Source organism: Tetrao urogallus (assembly GCF_951394365.1).
Source record: "Tetrao urogallus genome assembly, chromosome: 5".
NCBI lineage: Eukaryota > Metazoa > Chordata > Aves > Galliformes > Phasianidae > Tetrao > Tetrao urogallus.
The window spans coordinates 46,075,533-46,102,699 of NC_136818.1; the positions used below are offsets into that span (position 1 = coordinate 46,075,533).

The following is a 27,167-nucleotide window of genomic DNA, read 5'->3' on the forward strand; positions in this document are numbered from 1 at the left end:
GTCCATGTGTCCAGAGCGCTGAGCAGCAGGTAAGTGCTGACACTTTGATTGGACAGGCCACAGTTTGGGGATTGACAGTAATGTCTGCAATGACGTTGGAAGAGCAGCCAAGAATTTACTTTCAGTGGACAAATGGAATGAGTTACTATGTTTAGCTGACATTAAGCTATAAATTATCTGAAAGGTGGAAAGAGATTCCGCTCTGAGTTCATGTAGAATTTCCATTTACTATTCTGGTTGCACTGGATCTAAATGTTTACATAGATCTTCCGTACCATGTTGTGTATATTTTGGTGGATGTTCTTAGCACTTAATTTGTTATGCCATTCAATGAACCCAGTTAGTAATGAGGCCTGGTCTTTCCAGGTATTGTGTAAAGCTACAAATTCAAGCCATGAAGAGCTTGGTACCAGAGCTTAGCTACCAAAGCTAAGTATTTTCTTAAAACTAGGCTAAATACTTACTTTGAAGGCAGTAGAATTTCCTAGGTGAGCTGTAGGAGAAGGACTTCAGTGTGCTGCTCTACAGGATAAGCTGGCTGGCTGTTTTCGTTGGAAAAGTTTTGTGGCTAAAGAAAAAAAACCTACAGTAGCCCCAGCCTTAGAGGTGCCAGCTGCTTTTGCATATGTGGTGTTTCTGAGGCATGGGCTGGACTGCTAATTTTCTCATTTTTTGTTGCAACTTTATGTCACTTTTTCTGCTGTTTGTTAGACAGGTTTAATTTTGTATGTACACATGATTAATGATGCCCTTTGGTTTGAATGAAGATCCTTGAGGAGGCCTCGTGCAACTGACTAGCAGAGAAAGGAGAAGAGGCTGTTTGTGGTTACAGGTGGCACTTGGGCAACACTGCGTGACAATAATTGTTTATGCAAATGCAGTCCTTTCATGCATGACTGTTGTAAAGGATTCTGAAATTTAGACAATTGCAGATGTGAGGTATGTAGTTTCACTGAATCATCATTTCTTTGCTGACATTTTTCACTTAGTCTCGTGGACATCTGCTCAAGGAGGAGGCGTGACTTAAAATGTAAGTGGTAAGTTAATATTCCCTTTTGTTTCTGTCCTTAGGGATCACTTGATTTTCATTTATTTATTTATTTTAAAGTGAATGAAGGCTTACCATGCACTTCCACTTTTACCCGCTACCTTGCACTGGCAGTAAATAGCCTGCAAAAAAATGTCATTTGCTGGGGTATTGTTTTTCTGTTTATTGGAGGTGACATGAGCAGTGGGGCAGTGGCAAAGAGGCCGTGTTGCCATTGCTAAATATACATCCCTGACAGTCTGATAATAGGTTCCAGGAAGTTCAGTGGAAAATTAAAACAAAGCAACATTTATAGCTGATTGAACTTGAAAAGCAGTTTTCATGTTGAATGGCAAATATGTGGACTTCAGCATTCCAGGAGACTGATGCAGCTCCACTGGATGGGCCTGACCTTGTGTGCAGAATGGACTGTGGACACAGCAGCAGGCAGAATGGTTTCATCTATAGAGGGCTTCATGGGGAGGAAAAATTTGCTATCGTGCACAGAAATAGTTCTCACATACGCCTATATTTATACAGTGTCCACAGGTCTGAATAGCATCTTTCGTGTGAGGGTTTTTGCAGCCTGTTAGCACTGCAAGAATGTCTGGTACTGGGACTGTCTTTGTCCTTGCCAAAGTGCTAGAAATACCCTGCCACCTACCTCTCTTATGAAGCTGTGAGCACAGTTCGCTTTTATTGTTTTTGTAAAATAAGGTGAAAGTTATGGGTTGTTTTACTCAGCAGTGCTAAGGGGTTCGAGTTCAGATTTGCATGTTTTGCTTCCCTCATTTAAACAAACTGCTTCTCCCCAAGCCATGACACCCCAGAAAGCAAACAGCCTAGGAGGTGTTTAATGTATAAAAGTATTTTATCATTCTTGGTTCTGAAGAACAAAGGCCTCTAGAAATCAAACTTGTTATGTAGAAATCTTGCTCACACTGTTGTGTTAGTAAAGTTAGTGGAGTTAGAGCTCTTGCTGCTCAAAAGGCTACAAGCTGGATGGCTCTCTCGTGGAGACGTGTGTTAGAAGTACATTTGACAAAGCCTGGCACATTTAAGAAAACCCAGAGTTTTTTAAGTGAGCTAATACAGTCTTGGGGTTTTTGTGTGTGTGTTTCAAATAGGGTGAGAGCAAACGTGGAAAGAAAATTAATGACTTATGACTCCCATACAGTCTCAATAATATAGGGCATACTAGTTTGCTTCTTTTGGCTGGCTCTGTGTGTGTGTACCACAGTGCATGCTGAAGACAGGTGAATGGCTCCAGCTTCTTGCAGCACTGGAAGTTTGGGATTTGTTTCTTTTGCTGTTGGACTAAACTTGATGATATTTAAGAATATGCACCTAGAACCTTCGAACATGGGTATTTCCTATGCTATTCCTCAGAGGTTATGTTCTATAACCATTTTGTATCATGAGATTTTTACTCAAAACCCCACAGAAGTTAAATTTCAAACTCAGTAGTTTGTAAGTTAGCTACTCTGGAGTTAAAAACTGTTAAAAATTTGTAAGGATGCATTGGCTATCTGGTTACCTGAGCTGAGAAATTCATTCGAGAGTCTACCGTTATCTCAGTGTCCCTTTGGGATGTATGTTCCTTTCATTCCAAAGTAGCATGGCCCACTAAACAAAATCCTTCCTCAAGCATATGAAATGGTGTCAGCTGCACAGCCTTTGCACACCTTTTAAAAGGTACACTGGGACTTGAGTTCTTTCATTCTTCAGGGCTGGTGGAGAGTATAAAATTTGTGTGCATTGCATCTTAATGGAATCTTGGAATCTTGATTTCCCCCCCCCCCCCACCCCTGTTGTGCTTTACTTAAAGAAAAAATAAAACAGGTGTAAGACTGAGGTATGTGCTTTCATGCTGCCAGAGATTTCTCATGTGAAAGTCAAAGGCAAATACTAGAAATGTCAGCTCCATCTCTGCTCCATTCTGCCTTGGAACGGTCAGTGGTGCAGCGAATGGATCCCTTCCTACCTGCACATCTGCATGGGATGCAGCCCCACTTGGTTCATAAACTTGGATGCCCCAGTCCCTTATATCGCTTACGCAGTGGTGCAACAGGTTCCAGATATTTTTTGCCATGTACAGCTTGTGGCCTGTTCTTGTCCTCCTTGATGTGAGCACTGTGCTCAGCTCTGTGCTGTACCCAGGCGCAGCTTTGGAGGCTGCTGTTGTGCTGGCGGCCCTGCTGAGCTGTTAATAGCTTGTGACAGGCTTATGCTCCACTTTAACCTGATCTCTGCCTATTTTTTTAGGGTCTAGAGCTTTTCAATGAAGGCAGGGAATATTGCTGACTCAACTCCTCCTTTTGCCTCTTCATTTTTTTTCCCAACTGGTCTCCAGGATGCAGCTGTTTGACTTCTGTTGCTTCCATAGCATTTGAATTAACTGAGCTATAAAAGGTCTATCGTTTTTCATCACTCGGCTATGTCTAAATCTGCAGTAGACCAAGATTTACTTCTGGAATTTTTGTGCTAATGGTTATGGTTGATATTCTTTTGTGTCAATGAAAGTGAGGCCAAGACCCTTACTTTGTCTGGGAGCTTTGCTGGGGGTATGATGAAATGTAGCATGCTGTCACAGAAACAGCTTTAGCTGTAGAAATCCATTTTTATGTATGTATTTAATACTAGCCCCACAGGATGGGCTTTCTCTCAGTTCTTAAGAACTCTTCTGGCTTGTAATGCTTGTTCTTGCCAGGAGTAAAGCGAGAATCCACTGGTGGCTGACATCCTTTTTAACCTCAGTGCTGTGAGCTGCCCTCTTGGATTCCCCTGCCGCAGTGTGGAACTCAGGCAGCTCGCTTTAGCTGCTCATTCTGCAAACTCATTTAAAAAGCGTAATTCATTATGAGTAATGAGGTGTGTGCTTTTATGTGAAAGAAAACAAATCAGCTGCTGTGCAAGCCTTTCAAATTCCTGAGTGTGCTCGGGGTGTGGGTTACAGGGGACGCAGATAGGGAGTGAAAACAAGTCTACGCTGGGCTCAGCTGCTCCAAGTATTTGTGGTGTTGTGTGTTTATTTATGAGCCTGTCTTTGCTGGGGATTCGCTGCCCCGGATCCTGGTATAGAAGACTCACAGGCAGAATGAGGAAGCCCTCATTAATCTCCGTGCTCTTGTTTAGAATTTCTTGCGCTGCCTGCTGCGGCTCCTGTTGGAGCAGGGACTGGCCTCTCGCGGCGAATTGAAATGGCTAAGATTAATATTAATCCCTTTAATACCGCAGCTCATGATATAGTCATTAGGTGACTTGGAACTAATCCTGCCCACCTAACTAGTGTGATTTATTAAATACACATGGAGGATTTAGTGTGAATACAGCCTGGTGGAATAGGCATCAAATAAATACCGCTGTGTATCTGTGTTAATGCTGGTAGATTGGGACACAATTGCAGGACAAGCTGGGAAGAAACAGGGAGTGCAAGGGATACTGGTCATACGGTTCAATGGACTTTACCTTTTTTGAATTACTAGTTATGGTTTTTCTAGCTGGACGCAGCATGTGCTAAGAAGTATTCTCAACCTAAATGAGGCTTAAAAATAGAATTAAGGGATTGGGTGAAGCATGGATACGTTTATGCACTGCACTTAATGGTGCTCAGGCTCCTTGCAGTTCTGCAGGGAGAAAGTAGGTCCTTTTAGTCATTTGTTCTGATCCTCCCAGTGTGGTGTGCTAGTTATTATCCCTTCTGCAAACATCCAAGCTTTAGAGGAGGAAGACTGTTAATTAGTACTAAGCTAATGAGCATTAATCTGCCATTCCAAATAACTGAGACTCCAGTTCTAATGCTGTGGAAAAATAGCTTTTCTCTCACATGCACATTATGGATGTCTCTGGATGTCTCTTTGGTTTGTTATTTGCTGGCTTAGATTAAGAAATGATTAAAGGAACAGAGCAGAAAACAGTGGTGTGGGCAAATATCTTGTTTGTAGCCCCAAAGAGATAACTTTCCCACCTCAGCACTGGTGATGTTGGTTTTGACATGGTTGGAACAATGCATCAAAAGTAATACTCAGCAGCTGTCAGCTGCGGACCTGGGCAGTGATGGGAGGTGGGGTAATGTCCTACCTGACCAGCACCTGTTAGAGGTGATGGGCTGCAAGTGCTGCTCTGTGAGCAGTGCGGGTTTCCACACTCATCCTAAAAGCTACCTTAGCATGAACTGAAGAGGCCGTGCAAAGCTGGCAAGTAAAGACTAAGGTTTAAATGTAGAGATTTTAAGCCCACGATGCCTACCATTTGCTTACTGTACTTTCAGTCTTTTTAGTTAAAAATGTGAAATATAAAACTTTCCTTCAGACTGAAAGAATCTTGAAAGAAGGTTGTTAACCCATGTGTCAGAGAAAGGGTGGAAATACAGACCCAGCAAGGCTGAGGCACTAATGTGTAACAGGGTGGAAAGTGAACTGGGTTGTGGCCAGATTAATCCTTCCTGAGTGTGGTGCAAAGGGGCAAATTTGTTAAGCAGGGCTGTGGGCTGGAAAGGCAAAGCCTTGTGAGGAATAGTGTACTGAGCTGCATTTGTTGTAAATTCAGAAGCAATTTCTCACTACGATTTTTTTTTCCATGTTTCCACAGGAGAAAAAAAAAAAAAAAAAAAAATGGAATTCTCTATCTAGAGAGTACCTGGATGAATAGGGATGATCTTTGTGGAAGTCAGACTTGCTGTTTGCCTTCCTGACTTTGTTAGTGTTCATACAAATGGCAAATTGCACTGCAAGTTGATATGCTCACCTGGGCAGAGTACTGGAAGATACCTGTTGGTATCATGCTAGTGTGTAAAGACAAGTGGGGAAAAATTAAACATAATTAAAAATTATTGACCACCTTCTAACTCTGTGCCAGTCTGTTACTAGCAGTATCAGCTTTTTTGATATGTTAACTGTAAGTTCTTCCAACAAGATGTTTTCCTTCCTTGTGCTCCTGAGCTTTCTAACTTTAGTTATTCTCTGCTATTCTGCTTCCACAACTCCTATCTCTTCTTCCTTTTTTTTTTTTTCTTTTTCAAATTTCTGGACCTGAGCTTTCTTCATAAATTCGTGATCTTCTGGTTTTGTGGTGTATGAAACCTCAGGTGCTGTTGTTACCTCTTGTCACTTGGGATCATGGTACAAAATTGTGTGGCACTTTGGGTTTGTTGTGAACCATGTAACAGAAACCAAAAAATGCTTAATTGCGATGGCAGCAAATCATTTTTCTGTGTGAGTTAAAATGTCTGGCCTGGTTTGAAGAGGGGATGGGACTCCGCTTGCCTGCTCAGTTGTCTTTATCAGTCAATGTGGGAATACAGCTGTGACTTCTCATAAAGGATGCAAGGTCATGCACTAGTTCTTCAGAGACCATATACAATTTCTGATAGAATAAATCTGGTTGTAGACGAGGAAATGCAAAATAAGCTAACCACGAAGATTGTTGAAGTGTATGTTTTGGTCTTATGTATTTGGTCTTTTTTTTCCTGTATTTGCATTGGTTCTGAAAGAGGATTGCGCTATGCGCTATTGTAAAATTATTAATTGCTGCCATGCACTGTTGTAAGATTGTTAATTGCTGCCAATTTAATGATCTATCCAACTATTTTCATGTTGTTTTGATTTATCTAGATTTGAGATTTTAACGATAGATCCCAGCACTTCTGTTTCTTCCACTGTGAGTTATCATCTCCCCAGCATCACCCAGTGCTGTCACGGTTCCTCAGTGCCTACCAGTACATTGCCAAAGAGGAGTTTGGAAGAGAGATGCTCCGGTTTATATGGGAGGCTTGTCATATCCTCTGAAGTGTCCTGTGTCCTGGATTGTTGAATTGATATGATCAATGTTGAATTGTCCTGGATTGTTGAATTGATATGATCATACTCTGAAAACATACTAGGAAGCAAAGGAATCACTAGGACATATTCCATCAAGAAAGTTGTTTTTTTTTCCTGCAGAACAGCATAAGATGCTTAATTGTGACATGTAAGAAGAATATGCTGGAGGCAAGAAGGTCTGTTTGTTAGGTTACCAGTGGCTGTTCAGTCATTAGTCAAATCATTTCTGGGATTATTGCTTAACTCAGAAGAATTGATTTTAAATAGGCAGTAATCATTATTTATTAGTCTTCAAAACTTCTTTATTTTCTCCTAGTTGCTTGCCATCCAAATATTACACATTTGTATATACTGAGTTTTGTTCGGAGGTTGCAGGAATTATTTAGGATACAGCTCAGCAAAAACTTCTATTTATAGAATGCAGCATTAGCTATGCAGTGGGTAACAGCATAGCTTAGTGACTGATGTTCACCCATTAGTTCAGTTAGAGCTGATGGAACTCTTGGCTGAATTCTGTTTTTAATGCCATCATACATTAATTTGCGTAGTTCTAAGTAAAGGGAGGACTGGATATTTTTAAAATGCTCCCTTCCAAAACATTCCTAGTGTAAACAAAATACCTGTGAATTCATGTTGGCAAACAATGGATAGCATTTTGAACAAACAGATACAGAATTATGGAAGATCTAAAACAATTTTTTAATTGATTTAATAAATTCTGAAGAGCATGGCTTTTTTCTAAGCAAGGCAGGTGCTTACAGTGTCAAGGAGAACTGGAAAACACAGGAGACTGCTTCCCACAAGATAATAGTTATCAAAAAAGTTAAGGTGGTACAAAAGTTAATTTCAAAGTTAAGATAACTTCCATGTTTTCCTTTCTAAGAGTTACCTCTAGTGCCTGAAATCCCAGAAATTAAAAAGAACCACACCTCAAATCAAACATACTTTTAGAGCTTTCCCAGCTGACATAGCTAATAACAAATATTGACGTCTTGAATTATAGGTTGGTTCTTAATCTCATATCTGTCTTGCCAGGCAGCCACACTTCTCTGATCATCATGTGTGCATGTAAGAGCAGGAATAAAGACTGCAGAGTCTGACATGCTGTGGAGTAATTTGCCCCTCCTCTCCTTGCTCACCACAGTATGAGGTACCTAAAAAGAGCAGCTGAGTAAGTTCTCCAGCTCTCTTTCTGTTCCTGATGGCCTCGAGCTCCGTAAGCCATGAGTAAAACCTTCCAGTCTTATACTGGGCAGCCCAGAACCACGCTGGCAATAAGTGGAAGAGAAGGATCACCTCTCTCAAGCTGCCAGCAGCGCTGTGCTGAACGCAGCCCACTGTACTGTGAGCCTTTGTGGTGCCTGGGTTTGCACCTCCCTGGGTTCCAGACTCAGCACTTTCCCTCACTGAACTCAGTCTGTACCCTGTTGTTTGAGGCCTGCCTGGCACTTACCCTGATTTTTGAGCTGAGCCAGCATAACTTAGAACATCCAATGGAGAACGGTGTAATACTGCAGGCAGCCTTTCTCCCTGTTATAGAATGGGATTAGGTCTGTAGCTGGTCAGTACTGCAGTCTCTGAAATTCGGAGGTTAATTTGAGTACATATTGCTTGTGTGAGTACTGTGCTAGACAGCTGGGGCAGGAAGTACAAGTCACTGCCAGGATGTGTAAAAGGATATAAATGAGTGCCTGATTGCAGTTTAGCTAAGAAAATAAACTTTAGAAGTACATTTATTTTCACATGATGTGACTTAGGGATGAATCTTTTCTGTTTTGCTTGGAGCCTTGCTTAGCTTTATAGGAAGTGGAGAGCAGAGAAGGATGAAATTTTTTTTTTTTTTTTTTATTAGAAGAAATGAGTTGTGTGCCCATTAGTGAAAAGAATTTGGAGTCTGGGTACTTAATTACAGCAGAAAAGTCTGTTATGTAACTTTGGTGAAAGCAAGAGATGTATTTCTTGCTTTGAGGGTTTTTTGCAAACTTTAAAGTGGGGAGATGGATGGATAGTGAAAACTGGAACAGTGATTGACTCTAATCAGACCACTCTGCAAATACCAGCTCCTGTCAAAGAGGTGTGACTAGAAAATGGTCCGTATGTATCTGAACAGAATTGCATTCAGGAATAAGGGCAAAAAGAAACAATGGTGCAGTTCATTAAGCAACACTTCTTTTCTTTATGAAATGTGAGTGCATATGGAGACATCTCAGAGGGGCTAAAGAGACCCACAGTCATTATTTTTTTTAGCAGAAATTTCAGTTGGGCTTAGGGTGACGTTCTTCCTACAGACACATTCACTTTGTGTGATTCCCCTTTATGTTCTTGCCTAAAGTTGATGTGTTGTAAATCTCAGTCCAGGTGACTCTGTGTTGACTTACATAGTCTTAGGTGGTGAAATCTGCCTGCACAGAGACCATAGCTTGGCTTTTCAGTACGTTAAAAAAAATATAGGAGCAAGGAAGGAAAGAACGACTTCCTTCAATTTAATAACTTTTTCCCCTCTTTGGCCTCATCTCTACTTGAAATGTGAAGTGCATCTGAAGGATTCTGCTGTTCCCCAGAGCATGTCATTATCAATTTGAAGGAACCTAGCAGGTGAAGCTAATATATAAGGAGCATTTCTTTTTCTCTGACTCTCTGAAATGCGCACAGTTGTGGATGTTTGTACTCAACAGAACCAATGTGAAATTTAGTCACAGCCACAGCATGTGTTCCAATTTTCCAGGGAAACTTTCTCCCAGCTGTGGATTAACCCTTTCTCCACTGTGCTTTCTGGCTCTCCAACATTTTGTGAAATTTCAGTAAGCTGTTTCTGTGGCCAAGGAAGCCTTGAGAGCTGGAAGAAGAATTAGGTCTCAATCAATGGTTGTATTGGTATAAGATTAAGTAAGGTTAGGGGTGGATGGGACGTGTGGAGGAGGTGTTTTAGTTTCTTTAAAACAGTTGCAGACTTGTTATATATCCCCATAAGCCTTTCTGCGAGTGGAAAATATCAACTGAATTTAAACTGTTAACTGCTAAGTTAAAATCCTTACATTACTGAGGTCAATAACCCTAGTCTGTAACTATTACTATTACTCCAGTAATAAGGTGATTCCAAAGCACATAATGGTGTGCGGTCATATCTTAAACCATTCTTCGAAAGGATATCACAAAAGTGAAAATAATACATAATCAACATTGCCCATACCCTTCAGCTTTAGGCAGAGGGTGAATGAGATCCTCGCTTGTAAGGGAGATGTGGTACTTTGCAGCACAGTGTCTTCAGCTTATTTTTTTTCCGTGTCCATATTAAATTAAGTAACAGCATCCTTTGTCTGTTGATGGTTTTTTCACTTATTTCTGTATTTGGATTCTTCTTGTACTGCAATTCAGTCCTTCACAGAGCAGGAGAATGCCACCTTCAGACTGCCTGACGCTGGACTGCAGCAGTTTCAGTTGGATACTTAAAAGCTGAAGCAGGTGGTGGAAACTCTATTCTCCTTTTAGTCTGATTCATTGAGTGCCTGCCTTCAGCTGAGGAATGGGGAGGGGAGGAGAGCTGGGCTTCATGTCTGCAATCATGGACTGATTGATATTTTCAGTGCTTCAAACAGTAGTGGAATGTCCCCATAAATTGACTCTGAACTTAATGGAAGCTGAAATGGTTGCAGTGTGACTAAGGGAAGTCTTCTAGTCTGAAGTTGTGATCTTGGATAGTTCTAGTTGGATAGTTCTAGAACAAGCTCCTGTTTTGTATTTAATTAATGCCTGTACTAACCAGTAGAAGATCTGGGAAGGGAACCTTTTAGGTTGGTGGATGTTGCAGTGGCTGCATTTGTAATGCAAAATATCAGAAAGCTTTGTTTGTTTGTTTTTGCTTTCTTTCAAAGTGAGCAGAAGTTGGAATTGGAATAATATAGGTAGGAAGAGACCTCTGAAGGACATCTGCTCCAGTCCTCTGCTCAAAGCAGGACCAGTCTGGAAGTCAGATTGTGTTCAGGGTTGCAGCCAGCTGAATTCTGGATATCCCTAGGGATGGAGCTCCCACAGCCTCTCTGGGCAAACTGCTGTGGTGTTCAACCACATGTTTTTAGGAAATATCTTTCATATTTTCTAATTACCATTTCCCTTGCTACAACTTGTGTCCACCACATCTCATACTGAACTGTATTCTTCCATTGCTTTATTACTACTATAAAGAGCTCTTTTCCTAAACGTATAAGGTAATAGGAGGCTGAATAGACGTTCTGATGTGTCTGGAAACTTTTTCTTGTGCTAGTAATTTGAAAACATGAAGACTTCCATTGTGAGGTTTTTCAAGGGCTATTGTTGACTCCAGTGTATTTTTATTAAGCTATGGGATTTCTTGACTTGCAGCATATATCAACAACAGTTCCTGTCTAACAGCAAGCGCTGAATCTTGAACAAGGCTATCAGTTGAATTTGAAGGTTTACTGCTAAACCTTGACCTAGAAATCGCAGTAGTCTTGAGTACAGGGCACTTCTCTGGTTTATCACTCATCATCGAGAGATGGAAGCACTCCTGGGAGGAGAGAAATCCACAGCTGATTAAGGGTTGTCTGGGAAATGATTTTGGTAATGCTGAATGGAGGTAAGAAGGCATGAGAAAGGAAAGTACTTTAATAGATTTATCTTTAGATGGTGCTTAGTTAATAGCATTAACTTTGTGGAAACCTGATTGATATATCACAGACTCAAACTTCTTTTAGAGGCCTTTATATACTAATGTCTCTGTATTCTAGTCTAGGACTTATATGTAGGTGTTTTCAGAGTAGCGTAAATATATCTGTGTGCATCGTTTCCACATGTTACTGGAGAGCAATGAAAGAGTTAAAGTGAAGTATCACTTGGAATTTTCTCCCTTAGCCACCCTTAATAGGAATAACTTTTGCTTCTGCTCATCACCGATCCTTTGTCTGATGCTTTTTTTTTTTTTTGTTAAAAACATTCTTTTTAATTCAGTGTGATAAAACATCCGTTATTTGTAAGTTGATTGAGCATAAAGTATTTCATTATAAAATGGTCATCCATCACAGGAGGCTGAGGGCTGCAAAAAACATTAACTGTGCACTTTTGGCTGGAATGCAGCTTCTCCAGAATAATGCAGCTTCTGTGTAAAGTATGCAGCGTAAAAAAAATTGACTGTTCAGGAAAACAGGTGCTTGCCTTGCTCTCCCAGAGCCTTGGGATTTCATCCCAAGTTTTTGGAAGAGCTCTCGAAGTCCTTCTGTTACCTAAAGTCAGTTTCTGTTTAAGCACAGGCCTCAAAGCTGAACAAGGTACTGTTCTGTATCAAGTGGTTTCATTTGGATGAGGCCACGAGAATTCACTAGCTGTTTAATTGCTGCTGTGGAAAAAAATAAGTTGGTTTCCTCCTCTTTCATCAGCTCCCCTAAAATTTGAAGCTTTATGGTAGAGTTCTTACATACTATCTCATTAAAAACGAGTGTCCCAGCACTGCCACATTGTTACCAGTCCTGACTCCGGTATGTGCCTCTTAATTTCCTTGACGTGTTGTCACAAACTGAGCTCTGAAGCTACTGGTTCTCTGTATGGTAAATTTATTTCTGTCTTCACTGATGTATGATGCTCGCCATATTTTCCTAACTTATATTTGAACTTGAAACTAACTTCTTTCATCAAGGGTCTTAGTTAACTTTTAAGCTGGGAAAAAATTGGGGTGATAGGACAGGAAGCCCTTATTGCATCACTCTTAGTGTGAGTTGCTTTGTTGAGATTATTCCCAGGTAACCTGATGGCACAGCGCTTACAAAGGCCAAATATTTTCTCTTTCCCATGAGGAGCTCTAGCAGAAGTTGAGTTGCCCAAAAATGAGAAACTGGTATGAGTAGCAGAGGCTGAGAGTAAAGCTGCTGTATCTGCCTGTGACCGAGAAGCTTGCCACCAGTCTGATGCTCAGTGCATCTGTGACATGTATGTGCTTATATCCTGTTAGAACAAATTCAGAAATTTAAACAAAATTATTCTGTCTCTGGCTTTTTACCGGGTCTTGGGAACAAACACTCTGGAACTATAATAATTCCATCCCAAAGGTCATGGCATTAGAAATTTTAGGGATAAGAGGCTACAGCAGGGTAGTGTCCACTGACCATTGGGTATTTCACTTAGGAGAGCCAGGCAGCTTTGTGCCCTAAGGGAGGGAGAAAGGGATTGAGGAGGCCTGTGTAAGTGTATAAGTTGGATGTTGGCTTGAACAAGCAGTCATATTTACCTGTATGAATAAAAGTTTTGTGGTGTGCTATCATTTTTAGGTAATGTGCTAGACAACATGCAGTCAGTGAAAGCCTTTATTGAGGCCAGGACAGGGTCACTCAGTTGAGCTTCTGAAGAACTCTAATGCTTTCTTCTGGCACTGGCATATAGTATACAAAAATTATTGGTGATAGGCTGAAAGAGACTTATTTGGCAACTTTGTAGAGAGTAGAACCAGTGTTGTTTTGTTTTTTTTTTTAAAGATGTAGCACTAGCATATGCCAAAGTTACCCAGTCTAGTGTGGGGTAGTGTGGATAAATTCTTCCCCCCATCCATCCTCAAGAACACAATATTCACTTGTTTTCATCACTGTAGGAATTAAGCTGTGCTTCAAAGGCAGCAATCTGTTTTTTTTACTTTTGTTTGAATGTGTTCACTGCTTGCTTCAGCGCTATGGTAGGAAAAATGAAAAGTCACTTAATGTATTTGTTGTTCTGACGTCTTAAGGCATTAATGGTATTGACTGCCAACAGGCCAGTCTTCTCTTCCTTTTGCTTCTATTTTCTGTCACTATAGGTTTGAAACTAATATTCCCAAGTCTTGAACCCTGTTCTCATGAGATTCCCATTTTGCATCAGTGGCAGCTTAGAGTATTGATACTTGAATTGTGGGCAATTGTGTTTTGCCATTAGTGCTTAGAAATTTCACTTTCTGGTAATAGCAAGATGAAGCATAATATCTCCTAGATTGGTTTAGATTGGACGGAAGTACTTGTGTAAATCATAACAGAAGGGTATGTTAAACCTTGGAGAGATTTTTTTCGTTAAAAGATTTTCTTCACTCTTGGGCCCTCAGACTTCTTTCATTTCACTCTTTGGATTTTGTCTGTCTCACTGATGCTTTTTAGATTCTCTGGCAACATGAGAAATGTATTGGCTTGCTTGGGATTTGTTGTTCTTTGATTTCCTTTTAATTTTTCCCTTTGGCACTCATTGGCTTCCCTTGAGGAAGGGTTGAGCAGGGCGAGGTAATGTTCAGACAGCTAATTGGTGATAAAAATGTAATTCTTTTTTTTCCATCCTCTTAGAAACAGAGAAGCTTTCCCTTACACAATACAGTGAATTTGCAATGAGAAAGCTGTTCATAGCATGATAGACACACAAGGCTGTGGAGAATTTCTGAGCTTTAAAATACCAGGGAAGAAAGTTTTAATTTCTCTTGGGCTTTTAAATTGCCTACTTAGTTTGGACCTGGTACTGTGCAAGACGTGTATAAAATACCGTGGCAAAGCAAGTATGGTGACTGAATGGAGTTCTGTAAAGTATCACAACCTAATTGCTCTTCCTTCGACATGTGCCAATTTCTCTTAGAGAGGAAAAAGAGTGCTTAAACATGACACACATCAAACTTCCACTGTCAGTAAGATGGACGGATCAGTCCATCCTCAGGACTTGGCTGTGCAATGCAATTCCCTGTAGGTTTCATTTAGCCTAGTCGGCCTTGTTAGTGTGGCCATTCTCTCTTTCTTGTATTAGGAGAGAACCTTGGGAAACCTGCCTCTAATACACAACAGCAGCAAGATCAATAACTATCAGTGTTTGGTCAAGGGCAGATGAATTTGTCACGGGATGACTGCTTTTTGCTTTGGTTTAGTTTGATTTAGTAATTTCATTTAAAGTCGTATGTCTCCACATTTGAGGACTGCCCCTGGGTTTTGAAGCTCAGAGGTTGTGCAGGTTTATCGCGAGAGCTGGCGTGTGTCCTGTGTGTTGATTTTTCTGTAAGAAATCTTCTGGAATAATTTCATCTGGCTCTCAATAGAGATAAAAGGTGAAGCCTACCAGCATTTCAGGGATGTGCTTTCATTAAGCTATAGAGGTTTTTCTTGCAAATTTTGTAACTTAAATACTTTTTCTTTGCAATTCGGTAATGGGTGCTGCTTATTAGTGTGGTGAATACTGACTGTGTTCTTTGCAGTAAGGAGGAGGAAGTTCTTTGTCTGAGATCTGTGTAAACAGCTAACAGGTAACTACTATGGACTAGGCTCAGTAACTTGGATTCTAGAAGCAGTGGTAAAGATGGTTGTTTCCTATACTGGAAGATGGTGTTTCTTATGCAGCGCATTGACCTCTGTCAGAATGCTTGACTTTGTCAGAATCCTTGACTTTTATTTAGCAATAGAATAATGATTTGTTTATTTTTGTGCTTAAAAAGGTAAACAGTGATGGAGTCTTAAACCTTAAACTCGGTTCTTCATGATGTATTTGATTCAAAAAATTCAGCTAGGTGCAAGTCCAGAACCATGGTTGCTTCCATGTCAGCAGTGTGTAAGGACACCAGATGTTGGCAACAAATTAAGTGAATTATAAATAAATGGATGATGCTGCTTTATTGCATCTTTGCTGATCCTACTGAATTGTGAAATAACGCTTGCATCTCATCCACACACGTACTGTCACGGTTCTTTTAACTGCAGTATAATCTGCTTGTAAAAATAGCTTTTCAAACCTCCTGCCAGGACAGTGAAGTACACAGGTCCATGAGTGAAGCTGGAGGAGTGTGTGTTGGTCATCTCCAGCTGTGGTTCTGTTCTTCCACATGGCTCAGGGATAGAAGATGCCGTGCAGCTGACACTTTCTTCAGTTACCAGCTGAAGAGCTTTGCTATTTACCAGCAGCTATTGCTATGCTGAGCCTATTAGAAGAAATGAGGATCTTTGTGTAGGGATTAGCATATTTTCCAGATTCCAAAAACTGTTGTGAGCATTGTGGTGTTCCTTTACAGACATCTGGCAAGTTACTGGTGCTTCAGTACTGTCTTTTACCAAAAATGTTATACCGAAAACTTGCAGTGAGTGTAAGTCTTCTTAAAAACTATAGTTTATTATTTTTTTTCTTGGCCTTTCATTCTACTGCTATGGCATATTTTTTCTATTAAAAAAAGTTGCACTTCCAGTTACCTGTGAAATTAACTGAGATGTAGTTTACTGAAGGACCTTTTGCTTATAGGCATATGTGAAGGATGACTTTTCTCATCTGGAAGTTGTTCAGAGCTTTGTCTTGGGTAACTTGTACCCATGGGAGAAGGCCCATCAGAAAGGTATAGGAACTCCAGTCAGTTTTTGTTGAATTTGCATGTGGCTTTCCAAACCGTGGATCTTGATCTAATCTTTCTCTGCAGTGTGCTCATGTAATCAGGTGTTGGCGTGGTGCCTATCTTCCAGTATGAGGTAAGAGGAAAAGTTTCTAGAAAACAAGCCTGGATTAGCATTGAAATTACTCTAAGAGGTAGGTGGGTGTTACTGTTGACAGTGGCTCTAAGCACCCTTGTGGAAGACCAATATGGAAACAATAGGTTTTTACTGTGTAGGATAAGATAATTGATTTGTTACCTTTCATCAGAACACTTGGGGTTCTTCTTGAGCTATTCAGGTCACAGGGTGAGAGGAAACATTCTGGGATTCATAGCAAGGCCTTCTACTAGTGACCTTCAACCTCTGTGCCAAATTACTGTGCAGTTCGTACATTGAATATGTGTCAACTGCAATTCAGGAAAAAAAAATCAACAGTTTGGCCAATTTCAGCTGTCTCCAGAGTGCTAAGAAATGAGATCAGAATTAAACAAATTCTTCCAATTTCAACTTTTGAAATAAACCTCTGCTTCAACAACTTCAATTCTGCATGCAGGAATATGTCTGTATGACTGGTATTAAAAATTCCAAGAAAACAGAGTTGTTGTGGTGGGCTCAGAAATCATCCCAAATCTTTTTTGTTTCTAGACTTTATCTGAGTAGAAACCACAAATGTTTGCACGCTGTGATTCCTGTGACTTCCTACTGATGACATTTGTTTTCACTATGAAGTGAGCTTCTGCCTTTCACAATATCACAGAAGTGTATCTCCCTCTGGAGCAGAATACTATGGCTGGGTAAAAAGCACTTGAATTAACACTGGCAGCACAGTTGGAGTTTGCTGTGTAATTTTGGCTGAGGATACCAGAGCGAGTACCTGCTATGAAAAATTGTCCAGGAACTTGTAATGGGTGGTCAGAACAGCTGAATTTGGATTATGGCTTCAGTTAAAAACCCTGATAACTGATGGCTAACACTGCTGGGACTGTCAGTGCTCCTGCTTTGTTGGTAGAGGTAAGTAATTCCTATAGGAGACAGCGTTTCAGTTGAGTTTCTGCCACCCTGACCAGAGGATGTCAAGACTGCCAAAAGTGCAGTATGCATTGTCACCCTTCTGAAAAACAAAATCTCAATTCTGAGGGGGCTCTTGAGATCTTGGCACTACGGAGTAGTCATTTGTTAAAGTCATGTTTAATGAAAGGGAGATAAACACATGAAGCTGGAGTGTGACAAATGAAAGCATTTGTGCCATTGTAATGAAATTAGGCAAACAGAACAGACTTGGCAGCTCAGGGTTCCCCCTGTCAAACTGCATTTGTAATTCTAGCTTTGCATTCACGTGTGGCTGTGAATGGCACTGTTTCCTCTTGATGTGATGGTCCTGGGTGACCACTTTAATTCACAGAGAATTAGATTTGAAGAGTGTATTTCACAGGCATACTAAAAAGAACAGTTAATTCTCTGTCATCGGCTTGAATATCTTTTAATTTTGTATCTATTATTTTCTTCTATTATAAATAGAACTTGTGGTAACACTGCTGCGAAGTATTGCTTTCAGAGATATAAGCTGATAAAAGTCCCCATGGTGGGCTAGTATGTTGTTGCAAGGTGCAATCCCCACTGTCTTTCAGAGCAGCCTGGAGTGCTTGGGTAGCTGGAGAATGAGGACCAAGCTCCTAGTTCCTCAGCTTCCTCCGAGCCGTCTGCCTGGGCAGGTGCAGAACCCAGTTCTCTCTGTGTTAAGAGCTTAGATTGAGGCAGCGATGTTTTGGGGGTTTCTGTAGGATGTCAGATGACCTCTTCTGATACATAAAACTGAATAGACTCTGCCATCGCTATTTTCAGAAGTAGGACTATAAATTTCTTAAATCATATTAGCTGCTAGTTCTGGCTGTGTATGTAGTGATCCATTTTGTTTGCAATGAGAAATTCCATAGAAAAATATGTGCTTCATCTTAATTTAAACATTGTGTTTAAATTGTGTAATAGGGCTGGTCTAGACCAAAACAACAAAAGCTCTGATTGGAAGGTGGAAATGTCTTTTCACTTGAAACCCTGTCTGTACCAAGACTGGGAGAATGGGAGCATACGGCCAGGAACAAATTAATGTGGATTAGTCCTTTTTTTTACTGCTATTTTTTACCGATATTAAGTAAGGGCCAGTTTATGAAGGTTAACTGGAATAAGCTATTGGACAAAACTTCCTAGCTGGAAGAAGTCAGAGCATGCCTTTCACTGCAGGTGCAGAATGGCATGTGTAACAAGTCAGTCTGCAGAATCTGTTTTCTGAGTGGTGAAACGTGCGTCCCCCATTCATGAGCAGCAGAGCTGATGAAGTTGTAGTTTTGCCAAGGGAACCAGAACCGATTTGCGTATGTTGTTCTGTGGCTGCTGCCTAACTTACTCTGTGTGCAGCAAATTCAAGCCATGAAGATTTTTAGGGAGGAATGAGTTACAGTATTTTGTTTGATAGAGTTGGTAATTTCTAAATGAGCTAATGGATAGTCATAGGGCTCAGTCAAAGGAGTTGCTCCTTGCTCTGTGATCCTACATCTGTATCTGAGGGAGAATAAGCTGCTAGTTAGTCCAGCAGTCAGACCTTAGAAATGCTTTTGAAAGTCTGAGAAGCATGGCTACTGATTGCTTTCCCATGGTTTTAAAAGGCAAATACAACATTGTCCTTTGTACTTGAAACTGTACTTCCTCCTTTAGCCTGCTTAGAGAGAATGCGGTAATTTCTCACCTTGGCTAAAAAGACAAAAAGTGTTGGTGGTTAGTGGGTGAACCAAGAATAAGCTTCATAGAGTGTCAGACCAGAAGGGTCTGCAGAAAGTGCTTTTGATGGTGAGCCATGGCATTCTTGCTGGTGCCTCATTTTTCGGTGGCGTAATTCAGTACGCTTCTAGACAGAAGTCCTGAATTGCTGGACTTCTCTTCTGCTAGTGTTATTTTTGTCTTTTTCTCATCTTGAGAAGGAAATAGAATGCCTGCTCATTGTGCAGCACAGTGCATAAGCAGTGCTTAAGCATCGTTCTTGTCTGAGCGCGTCTGCTTTGGAGGGGTGCGTGGGATAAAATTCAAACAGCCTTTCTGAAGGCTGGGCGTCAAAGGCCAACAGCTGCTGCCTAAGAGGAGTCTAGGTCATGCGGTTTGAGTTGCAGTTGCCTGTCCTGGGGACAAATGATGTTGAAATAACTTGTCATAAACAATTTTTTCTCGTTCACTTACTCTGATTCGGAACGCATAGCCGATCCTGATAAGAGTCATTCATGAGTGAAGAGTTTAACTGCCAGAGAAAGCAGCCTGTGTGAGCATTTTAGATCAGGAATGTGCCAACAGTGTGCTAACAATAAGAAACCTTTTCCGAGAGGGACCTGCTCCTGAGCTTCAGGAGCGAGCAGCGCCAGAGGTCTGCCGATGCTTGTTTGCTGAAGTGCCCGAATGGCTGGGTGGGATTGCTAGGATGGGAGCTAGGTGCTTAAACATGAATTAGTTGTTTAAATATCTTTATAGACATGTGTGCCTAAGCGCAAATAATCCATAGGTTGAAGGAGGGGAAGCTCTGTGATCTTTGAGGAATTCTGTCCTCATATTAAAATTGCCAGCCTGGAGTTGGCTTTCTGATAAGCTGCTTAAGGTATTCCTCCCCTGCTTTTTGATCTGTACACAGTTCTTTGGGTTAGCGAGCATTTTGGGGCACTGTCTTGGTGCTGGTCTCTGCTGGCTTCCCTGAAATTTCAGTGAAGGGGCGCAGGGATTATATATTAAAAGAATGGGATGGGCTTTCCTTCTGGTCCCTAAAACAGTCTGGGCTTTTCGTAAAAGACTAGATTTTGTTTTAATATTGTTTTCTCTAGCTGGGTGTGGATTGACAAGGAAGGCTGCCTGTAGGAGTCTAATGAAGCTTGGGTCTCCTGTGTATGCTAGTTCATTTTTACCTCTGGTAGTATCTTAGGCTGAGGTCAGGCTTGTAGGGTTTTTTTGTTTTGCAGTTGAATATAGTTATCTAAACAGAGTAGCATCCCATGTTTTCTAATTCAAACACTGCGAAATATCTCTTGCTGAAAAGTATATTTGGAGAAGCATCTCTATCAGCACTTCTCAAAGCTCTCAGTGGCTGTGGTTTTCTCACTTGCTCTGCCAGGTTCTGACATTGCAAGAATCAATGCGACGAGAAATCAGAGCTGCTTTTTTTGAAAATTTTTATGAAAGTTCAAGTACGTAATTCCAAGCATTCAGTATTTACTTCATATACTTTGGGAAAGGAATTATAAAAATTACCATTATTTTACTGCCCTTCCTGAAAATCTCTGAATTTATTTGTTTGCGTATGTATTTACTCAGGAGAGCTCTACACTGCTTTCAAAGTTAGATGGCTAAGAAAGCTGCAGACTTCATGTGATCTAGCAGGTTCTCTTTAGATGCCTGTAAGCTTCTCTTTCATGTAGTCTTAACTTATGAATAGAAGAATTTATTTTAATGAACACGTTCCTTCATTACCAAAGTATTATGAGAAGTGTTACTAAATAAAACTTTTGCAAAGTTTTAACGATGTGATCGGCATTTCACTGACATTTAGAGCTCTGAGTGAGTAGTTCTTTGGTGGGTAAATCTTGCACTACAAATACTCTCTTCGCATGTATTATATTTTTGATATTTTTTGATGACACAGCAGCAACTATCCAGTCTGAAACAGTTTTCCAGCGTACGCAATCTGTTTCAGAGAGCTTAATGTAAAATGCTGTGTTACCATAAAAGCTGATGTCTCTGAGTGTCAGGGAAGCTGGCCAGAGCTGCTGTGTAATCAACAGCATGTGTTAAAGTTATACCCTAATTATGGCAAACCATTTTGTGATCTTTATGGAAGAGGAGACTTCCTGTTTAAGCACAGGGGAATCTGGTCTTCAGCCAGTTCACAAGATTTACCTCCATCTTGTCTTTCGTAGGACTCCAACTGAAAGAAAAAAATAGAATCCCTATGGAAAGGATCTGCTTTGGGGAAGGAAGGCTGAGTTCAAGTGTTGGTCCCTACTGTCTTGTTATATTTGATGTTCCAAATGCTTGTAACCACAGACAAGCACTCTGCAAAGCACACTTAAATATTGATGAAAGAATGTGTTATGATGCTCTGCATTTCTGTGAGCTATCGGGAGGGGACACAATTGTAATGCCACACCAGAACATTATCTGATGAGTTGGGGGAGTTGTCCTTAAGCCAAAAAGAGTGAATCATCACATTCCTCTTAACCTCTCAGAAGTTAATAGTGTTGGCCTGAGTTGAACTAGTAGCTGGAAGGTAAGGGGCTGAAGTTCCTTCTTTTAATTGCAGTTTTGTTTCAGTTAATTGCAAAACTATTGCATTTTTAAGTCTGTGGAGAGCACACTTTAAAGCAGGAAAAAAAAAAAAAAGCAACAACAAAAACATCAACAAAACTTTTGTTCTTTCTCCTTTGCTTCCTCACAATATTTTTTTCAAAGGTCTTTGTTGAGATGCTTTCTGTTTGCTTTTTACCTTGATGCTTAAAGAATAGGAAATGTGATAAAAGAGAACTTAAATCTTCCTGATTCTAAGATAATTTATACATGCTTTTTTTTTTTTTTCAGATAAAATTATTGGGTTGTGTTGGCAAGTATAAAACCAGTAACTTACTTAAAGATTCAGGAATTGCAGATTCTTTCTCTCGTACCGATTCAAGAATTGTAGGCCTTTTCTTCCCAGTACCAGAGAAGCTCTTATGACACCTAATTGAAATACCGTATCATTGAAAATGTAAAAGCCAATGTTTCTGATATTGTGAGCCATTAGACTTGATAACTTTTTTATTGGGAATAAAATGCAGATTTCAGCAAGTTGAGCCAAGTGTTTGTACTTAAATAGATCTGCACTGCATAAATTCTGGCCTCAAGATTACCTGTGTCACTTTCAATACTCTCTTCTTTGCCTCTGTAATGGCTGTATTGTGGTTGACTTCACCTCCTTCTGAATGCTTTTTTTTCCTAGGTCCTCCTCAGGACTCATCCTATATTCGTCCCTTGTGTTGTCATTTTTTCTACTTACTCTAGTTGTTGTTGTTTGTTTGTTTGTCTTTTTTTTTTTTTTTTGTCTTCACCAAGAAAGCATCTTCTGTTACAGAAAAGCAATTTTTATTCGGGAAAATTGTTGCAGGAGATCCATCCTGATCTTATATTTTGCATGTGGTTAGTATGGGCTTGTATGTACAGTAGAATGTTACAAAAGTGGCAGAAAGGTGGAATAGGTTCTACATAATTCACATGATTGGAGCTACTAGAAAAATGCAACCATATCTGCCAATTAATTAAAATGTCAATTAGGTAGCACTGCCTTTGTGTTTGCAGAATGTTCTTATAGTTAGATTTGTTTTAGAAGGCTCCAAAAAACTGTTCAGAAGATCATTCAGTTTGTGAAAGAAATGGCAAGCTTCCCAAACCATTGCTTTTGGAAATATATAATATTAAAAAGACTGACCTTCCAGTCTTCTGAAACAAAACTTTTGCAAGCTTCTTTCCTCATGGATCAGGCTTGCTGTATATCTGTAAAAAGAAATCAAAATGAAACCTAAGGAGTTAAGTGTAATGTCTTTTTTTAATTATTATTTTTATTTTAATAGAGCTATCTGAAATTGAACCCAACGTCTTTCTTCGGCCTTTCCTGGAAGTGATCCGTTCTGAAGACACTACAGGTCCTATAACTGGATTGGCCCTCACCTCTGTGAATAAGTTCCTCTCATACGCACTGATAGGTATGTAACGTGGCTTCCTGGGGTTTACCAAAATGCCAGCCAGATGCATCTCCTTGCCATGTGCTTTTGGCCAGGATCTGTGTTTGCAGTCTTAATGAGGAAATGGGAGGAAGAGGAAAATTGGTGTTAATACTGGGGAAATATGCATCTGCAGTTTCCCATTATTATTCCTGCTGATCTTTCATGGCACTACAGTAATAAAGGCTGGAAACAAAGCCATGGCTTCTGATCTGCCCTGACGCACACCTGGCTTACAGCACACTGCTGAGCTTTGGTACTCACCAAGTGCAATTCAGACTTCCAGATGCATTCTGAGTAAAAGGGTCATGCTTGAGAAAACATCACCAGGGACTATAGTGTTACCATGCACATAAGCAGAGAAGAGTTTTAATTTTGTGGACTAACATTTCTGCTCTAGAGTGAGGATGTTTTTGCCCAGTCCAGGACCCTGTCCAATGGCATACCAGTACTCTTAAGTTGCTGTAAGCGTTGTGGCAAAGAGAGTCTTGCCATTACCTCAGTCAGACTTGAGTGTATGAGTTAGTGGTTCTTATGTATACTCTTTGTCCCAGTATGAAGTAAAATATAGTCACTTTATTTTTCCATGGTCTTTGGGATGTGTGGATCTTTCTTGATGTTTCTGAAAAGCTAATAACATGCATGTGTAGTCAGTTGCTGTGACTCAGCTGGCTTGTAGCAACTCATTAACTTGCTTTCTCTTTGCCTGTGTCATTCTGCTACGAGCCATGCTTGACTTTTCTCTGTAAATTCTGTTAGTACCTTCTGGTCATACCTGTGTGAATTACAGAATTTGCAATCTATGATGGTTGTTGATGCATAGTCTTAAATCTCTTACCACTTCCTCCTGCCCCTCAAGTCCAGTTCTCTTGGTTCTTTTGTTCCCTTATGTTTTAAGAACACGTTTGAATTTTTTTCCTCTCCTCTTTTAAGTATTTTGTTCTCTGTAATAAGCATGAGGAAAGGTGGATCTTGCAGGAATTTATTAACTACATTTAGTGGCATCAAGGCTTGAGTTAGTCGGCAGTGTTGGGTATAATTAAGTGACAAGAAATGACCAAAATGATGAGATATTGATGTCACTTTGTAGAACAATAAAGGAATCTTAGTAAATAAGCCTATGAAATACATCTTTCTGAAGGCCTAAGCAGTAATGTAAATATTTTAGATTGGATGGGATCTGGATGGTGTTGGGACATGAGGTTGATATCACATGTCAAATGACGAATGTCTGCATGCTCAGCTGGTTACAAATACTTGGCTTGAGGCAGAAACAGGAAAGAGTGGTTAAGAATCTGTATCTTTTGAATGCTTGTTATTTTGAGTATTTATTAGATTACTCTGGGAAGAGTGTATCTCTGTAGCAGTGCATAAGCTGTAGCAGACAATAGGAAAGACCTTCTGCCTGGCTTTTGTTGTGGCACTGGGCTTGTGAATGAAGACCTTGGTTCCTGCTTTAGGTGACATTCACAGTGTCCTTGTCCTTTGTGCTGTTCCAGATACCAGTGAGGCTGGGATTAGTGGTGCTGCCTGAACATCTGGCTAGGGTTGTGTTGTTAAATTAATGCTTTTTGGTCTTACGTTTCTCTTTGTAACATAAGACTAAAAGTAGTCTAAAGATTGTCCAAAGCCCAAACACAGCTTAGAGCTGTCCTTAATGTATGCACCTGTTTTGAACTGTACTGAATAAGGAAGAAACAACTCCAGCATAACTACAGTCAGGAAAATTCAGTGTAGCTGATATTTATGATGCTTTCTGATGCTGCATAATTGATTGGTGAAAACAGAACTATTTCCTAGAGTGTCATTAGCTGTGTCTGTTTTATGAGTGGATGGCTTTTGCTCCACATAGTGAGCCTAAAAGCAGTTGGCAGTGAAAAGGCCAAACTCCTTTGATAGGTTATCTTTGTTTAAAGCTTCTTTCTTTTCCCGTTTCCAAAACATTTCATGGCTAATCCGTGTGCTGTTTCACTGTTTTTCTTACTGTGTCACATGTCACCAGATGGTTATCTGTCCGCTTTCCAGGCCAGTATTGCTGAGAAGCATGTTTTAAAAATAGTTAAAAGTAAGAATAATTATGGAGTAGCCTTCTAGATTTTGCATGTCTGTTAGTCTGAAATGCAAAGATCAATTCTGAATTTGTTGGATGCAACAGTTCACTGGTGGTATAGCATGCGGTCAGCAGTTGAGTTAGACTGAATGACTTTATAGTAACTATGCATGTGTTTCAAAAGGAATAGCTAGCATTACTGAGATCATCCTCTACTCTGTAGTAAGTACTGCTGTTTTACATTACTGATGTCTTACATTCAATAAATGGTATAGAAACTTTTAAATCACAAGAAAACTTTTTGACAATACAGTACAATATTGATTGTATCCCTTGGATTAGTTATTTCCTTACTCAGCAGTTCTGCGCTGCAGTTAGTGACCAGCCTTTTTGATGAGCTCAAATATGACCTGTAGGAAGACTAATGGCTGAATTTCAGAATTTTATTTGTTGTGTTTTCTACAGAAAAGGTTTGTACTTGTGTTGTTATTATTAGTGTGTCCACAGCAGCTTTTGGCTCCATTTCTACAGTTAACTTTCCCTGACATACCTGAGGACTATAGATCTGAGGGCGAGTAGCTGTTGCTTGGATTCCAGCAATAGGACTTGCTGCTTGGTGAGCTTTGAAGTTTGTTCTCCCCTCTGCCTTCTCTGTCTCCTTAGTGATTAGTTTCAGTTACATTAAAGGTCTTGCTGAGCACATATCTGGATTTCCCTGATGTTAACCGTCAGAGCCTGAATTTTCTGCTTTTTGTTTTCCCTACTTGTGGAAGTATACCCCATATGAAATCTAAGTCTATATGAGGTCTTTTGCATTGTAGTTTTCAAACGGGTGTCTTACTTCGCATAAACTTCTTGTATTATTGATTCTGAGCAGACATTAATGCATCTTTTCGTTCTGTTTTCTCATCAGGGAACAAAGAAGCATGTTGAGCTTTTCTCTGTCTTGTTTCTGCAAAGTGGAAGTATCTGTGCTTTTAATTGAACTCAAGAGGCTTTATAAATTGACCTGAATTTGTAGAGCTGTTCCAGGGAACCAGGAATGAAGTAGTCAGGCATGATGTGTTTTGGGGGAGAAGTGTATTTACTGGTATTGAACACAGGGGCTAGAACAGCAAAATCATAGGTCTGTTAGAAAAAGCATACATACAACTTGCTTGCACTGCCTTTTCACACAGGCTATATATCCATAACATATTAAAAATATATCCCTACACCTAGAGGAACTCACACCCACTGGAAGAGTTTACAATGAAGTGATTCTGCATGTTCTGCCTATGGAAGCTTTTCTTGATGCAGATCTTTTTTTTTTTTCCTTCTAATGCTTGCTCAACTTCTTGCCACTGTAGTGCTGAGGTTGTTTAACAGTGATGATGCTATTGTGAGTGCTGGGATTGAAATGCCACTGATTTCTGCCTCATTTAATTGATGAAGCAGGTAAAAATGGCCAGTGGTCTTAGAACAACCCCTCTTGTAAGTCACTGAGGCTTGACTAGCCAGCGAATCAGGAGACAAACATTCTGAACTATGTGAAATTTGTGTGCATACGCAGAAGTTTGTCAACAGTAGGCAAGCTCTGTTCTCAGTAAGGGTGTGTAAGAGATAGGAAAGAAGCAGTGTTCTTCCTGTGCAGACTAAATTCTTAGGCATGCAGGTGGGACTTCAGTTCTGTGTGACTACGAGAAGTTTCTCATCCTGCACCCCTTCAGAACCCATAGAGGTTCCCCCGGTAGAGGCTGCTCTCTTTAGATCACAATAAGAGCAGTTTTCTATAATGGGTAGTGTTTAGCCTGTGACTGTGAATGCAACTGGAGTCAAAGAGGGAGTCTGCAAAGTGTACAAGGTCTCACTTGGTTCCTCTGTCTGCTTCATTCTTGCTGGAATTCAAGAAGCCCCATTGCCAATTAATGAGGTATTAAGTAGTGTTTAGGTTGTCGTCTTTTTTTTCTAACAACTGTTTAAGTAGGAAGGTAACAAGATTCTTGCCCAGTGCCGTATTGTTTAAGTGAAAATGAAATCAAAGCTGGAGGCGACTTTTCTGAAGCCACTGTTATGTGGCACAAGATACGGTTACTAGCAACAATCTTGTTCTAAACATTCTCTCAACTGCACCATTGTTTGTAGCTACAAAAGACTGAAATAGAG

The 27,167-nt window shown here is 40.3% G+C and overlaps 1 protein-coding gene across 1 annotated transcript in view; it reads left to right on the forward strand.

Annotated features, from left to right (window-relative positions):
• The window catches only part of GBF1 (golgi brefeldin A resistant guanine nucleotide exchange factor 1), a gene marked incomplete at both ends in the record, with an annotated part of 91,850 nt that overhangs the window by 26,224 nt on the left and 38,459 nt on the right, over window positions 1–27,167 (forward strand). The window contains one exon of the mRNA XM_079535183.1: window positions 22,823–22,954. Within this exon, the coding sequence (XP_079391309.1) occupies window positions 22,823–22,954 (132 nt within the window). The remainder of the gene's footprint in view (window positions 1–22,822; window positions 22,955–27,167) is intronic.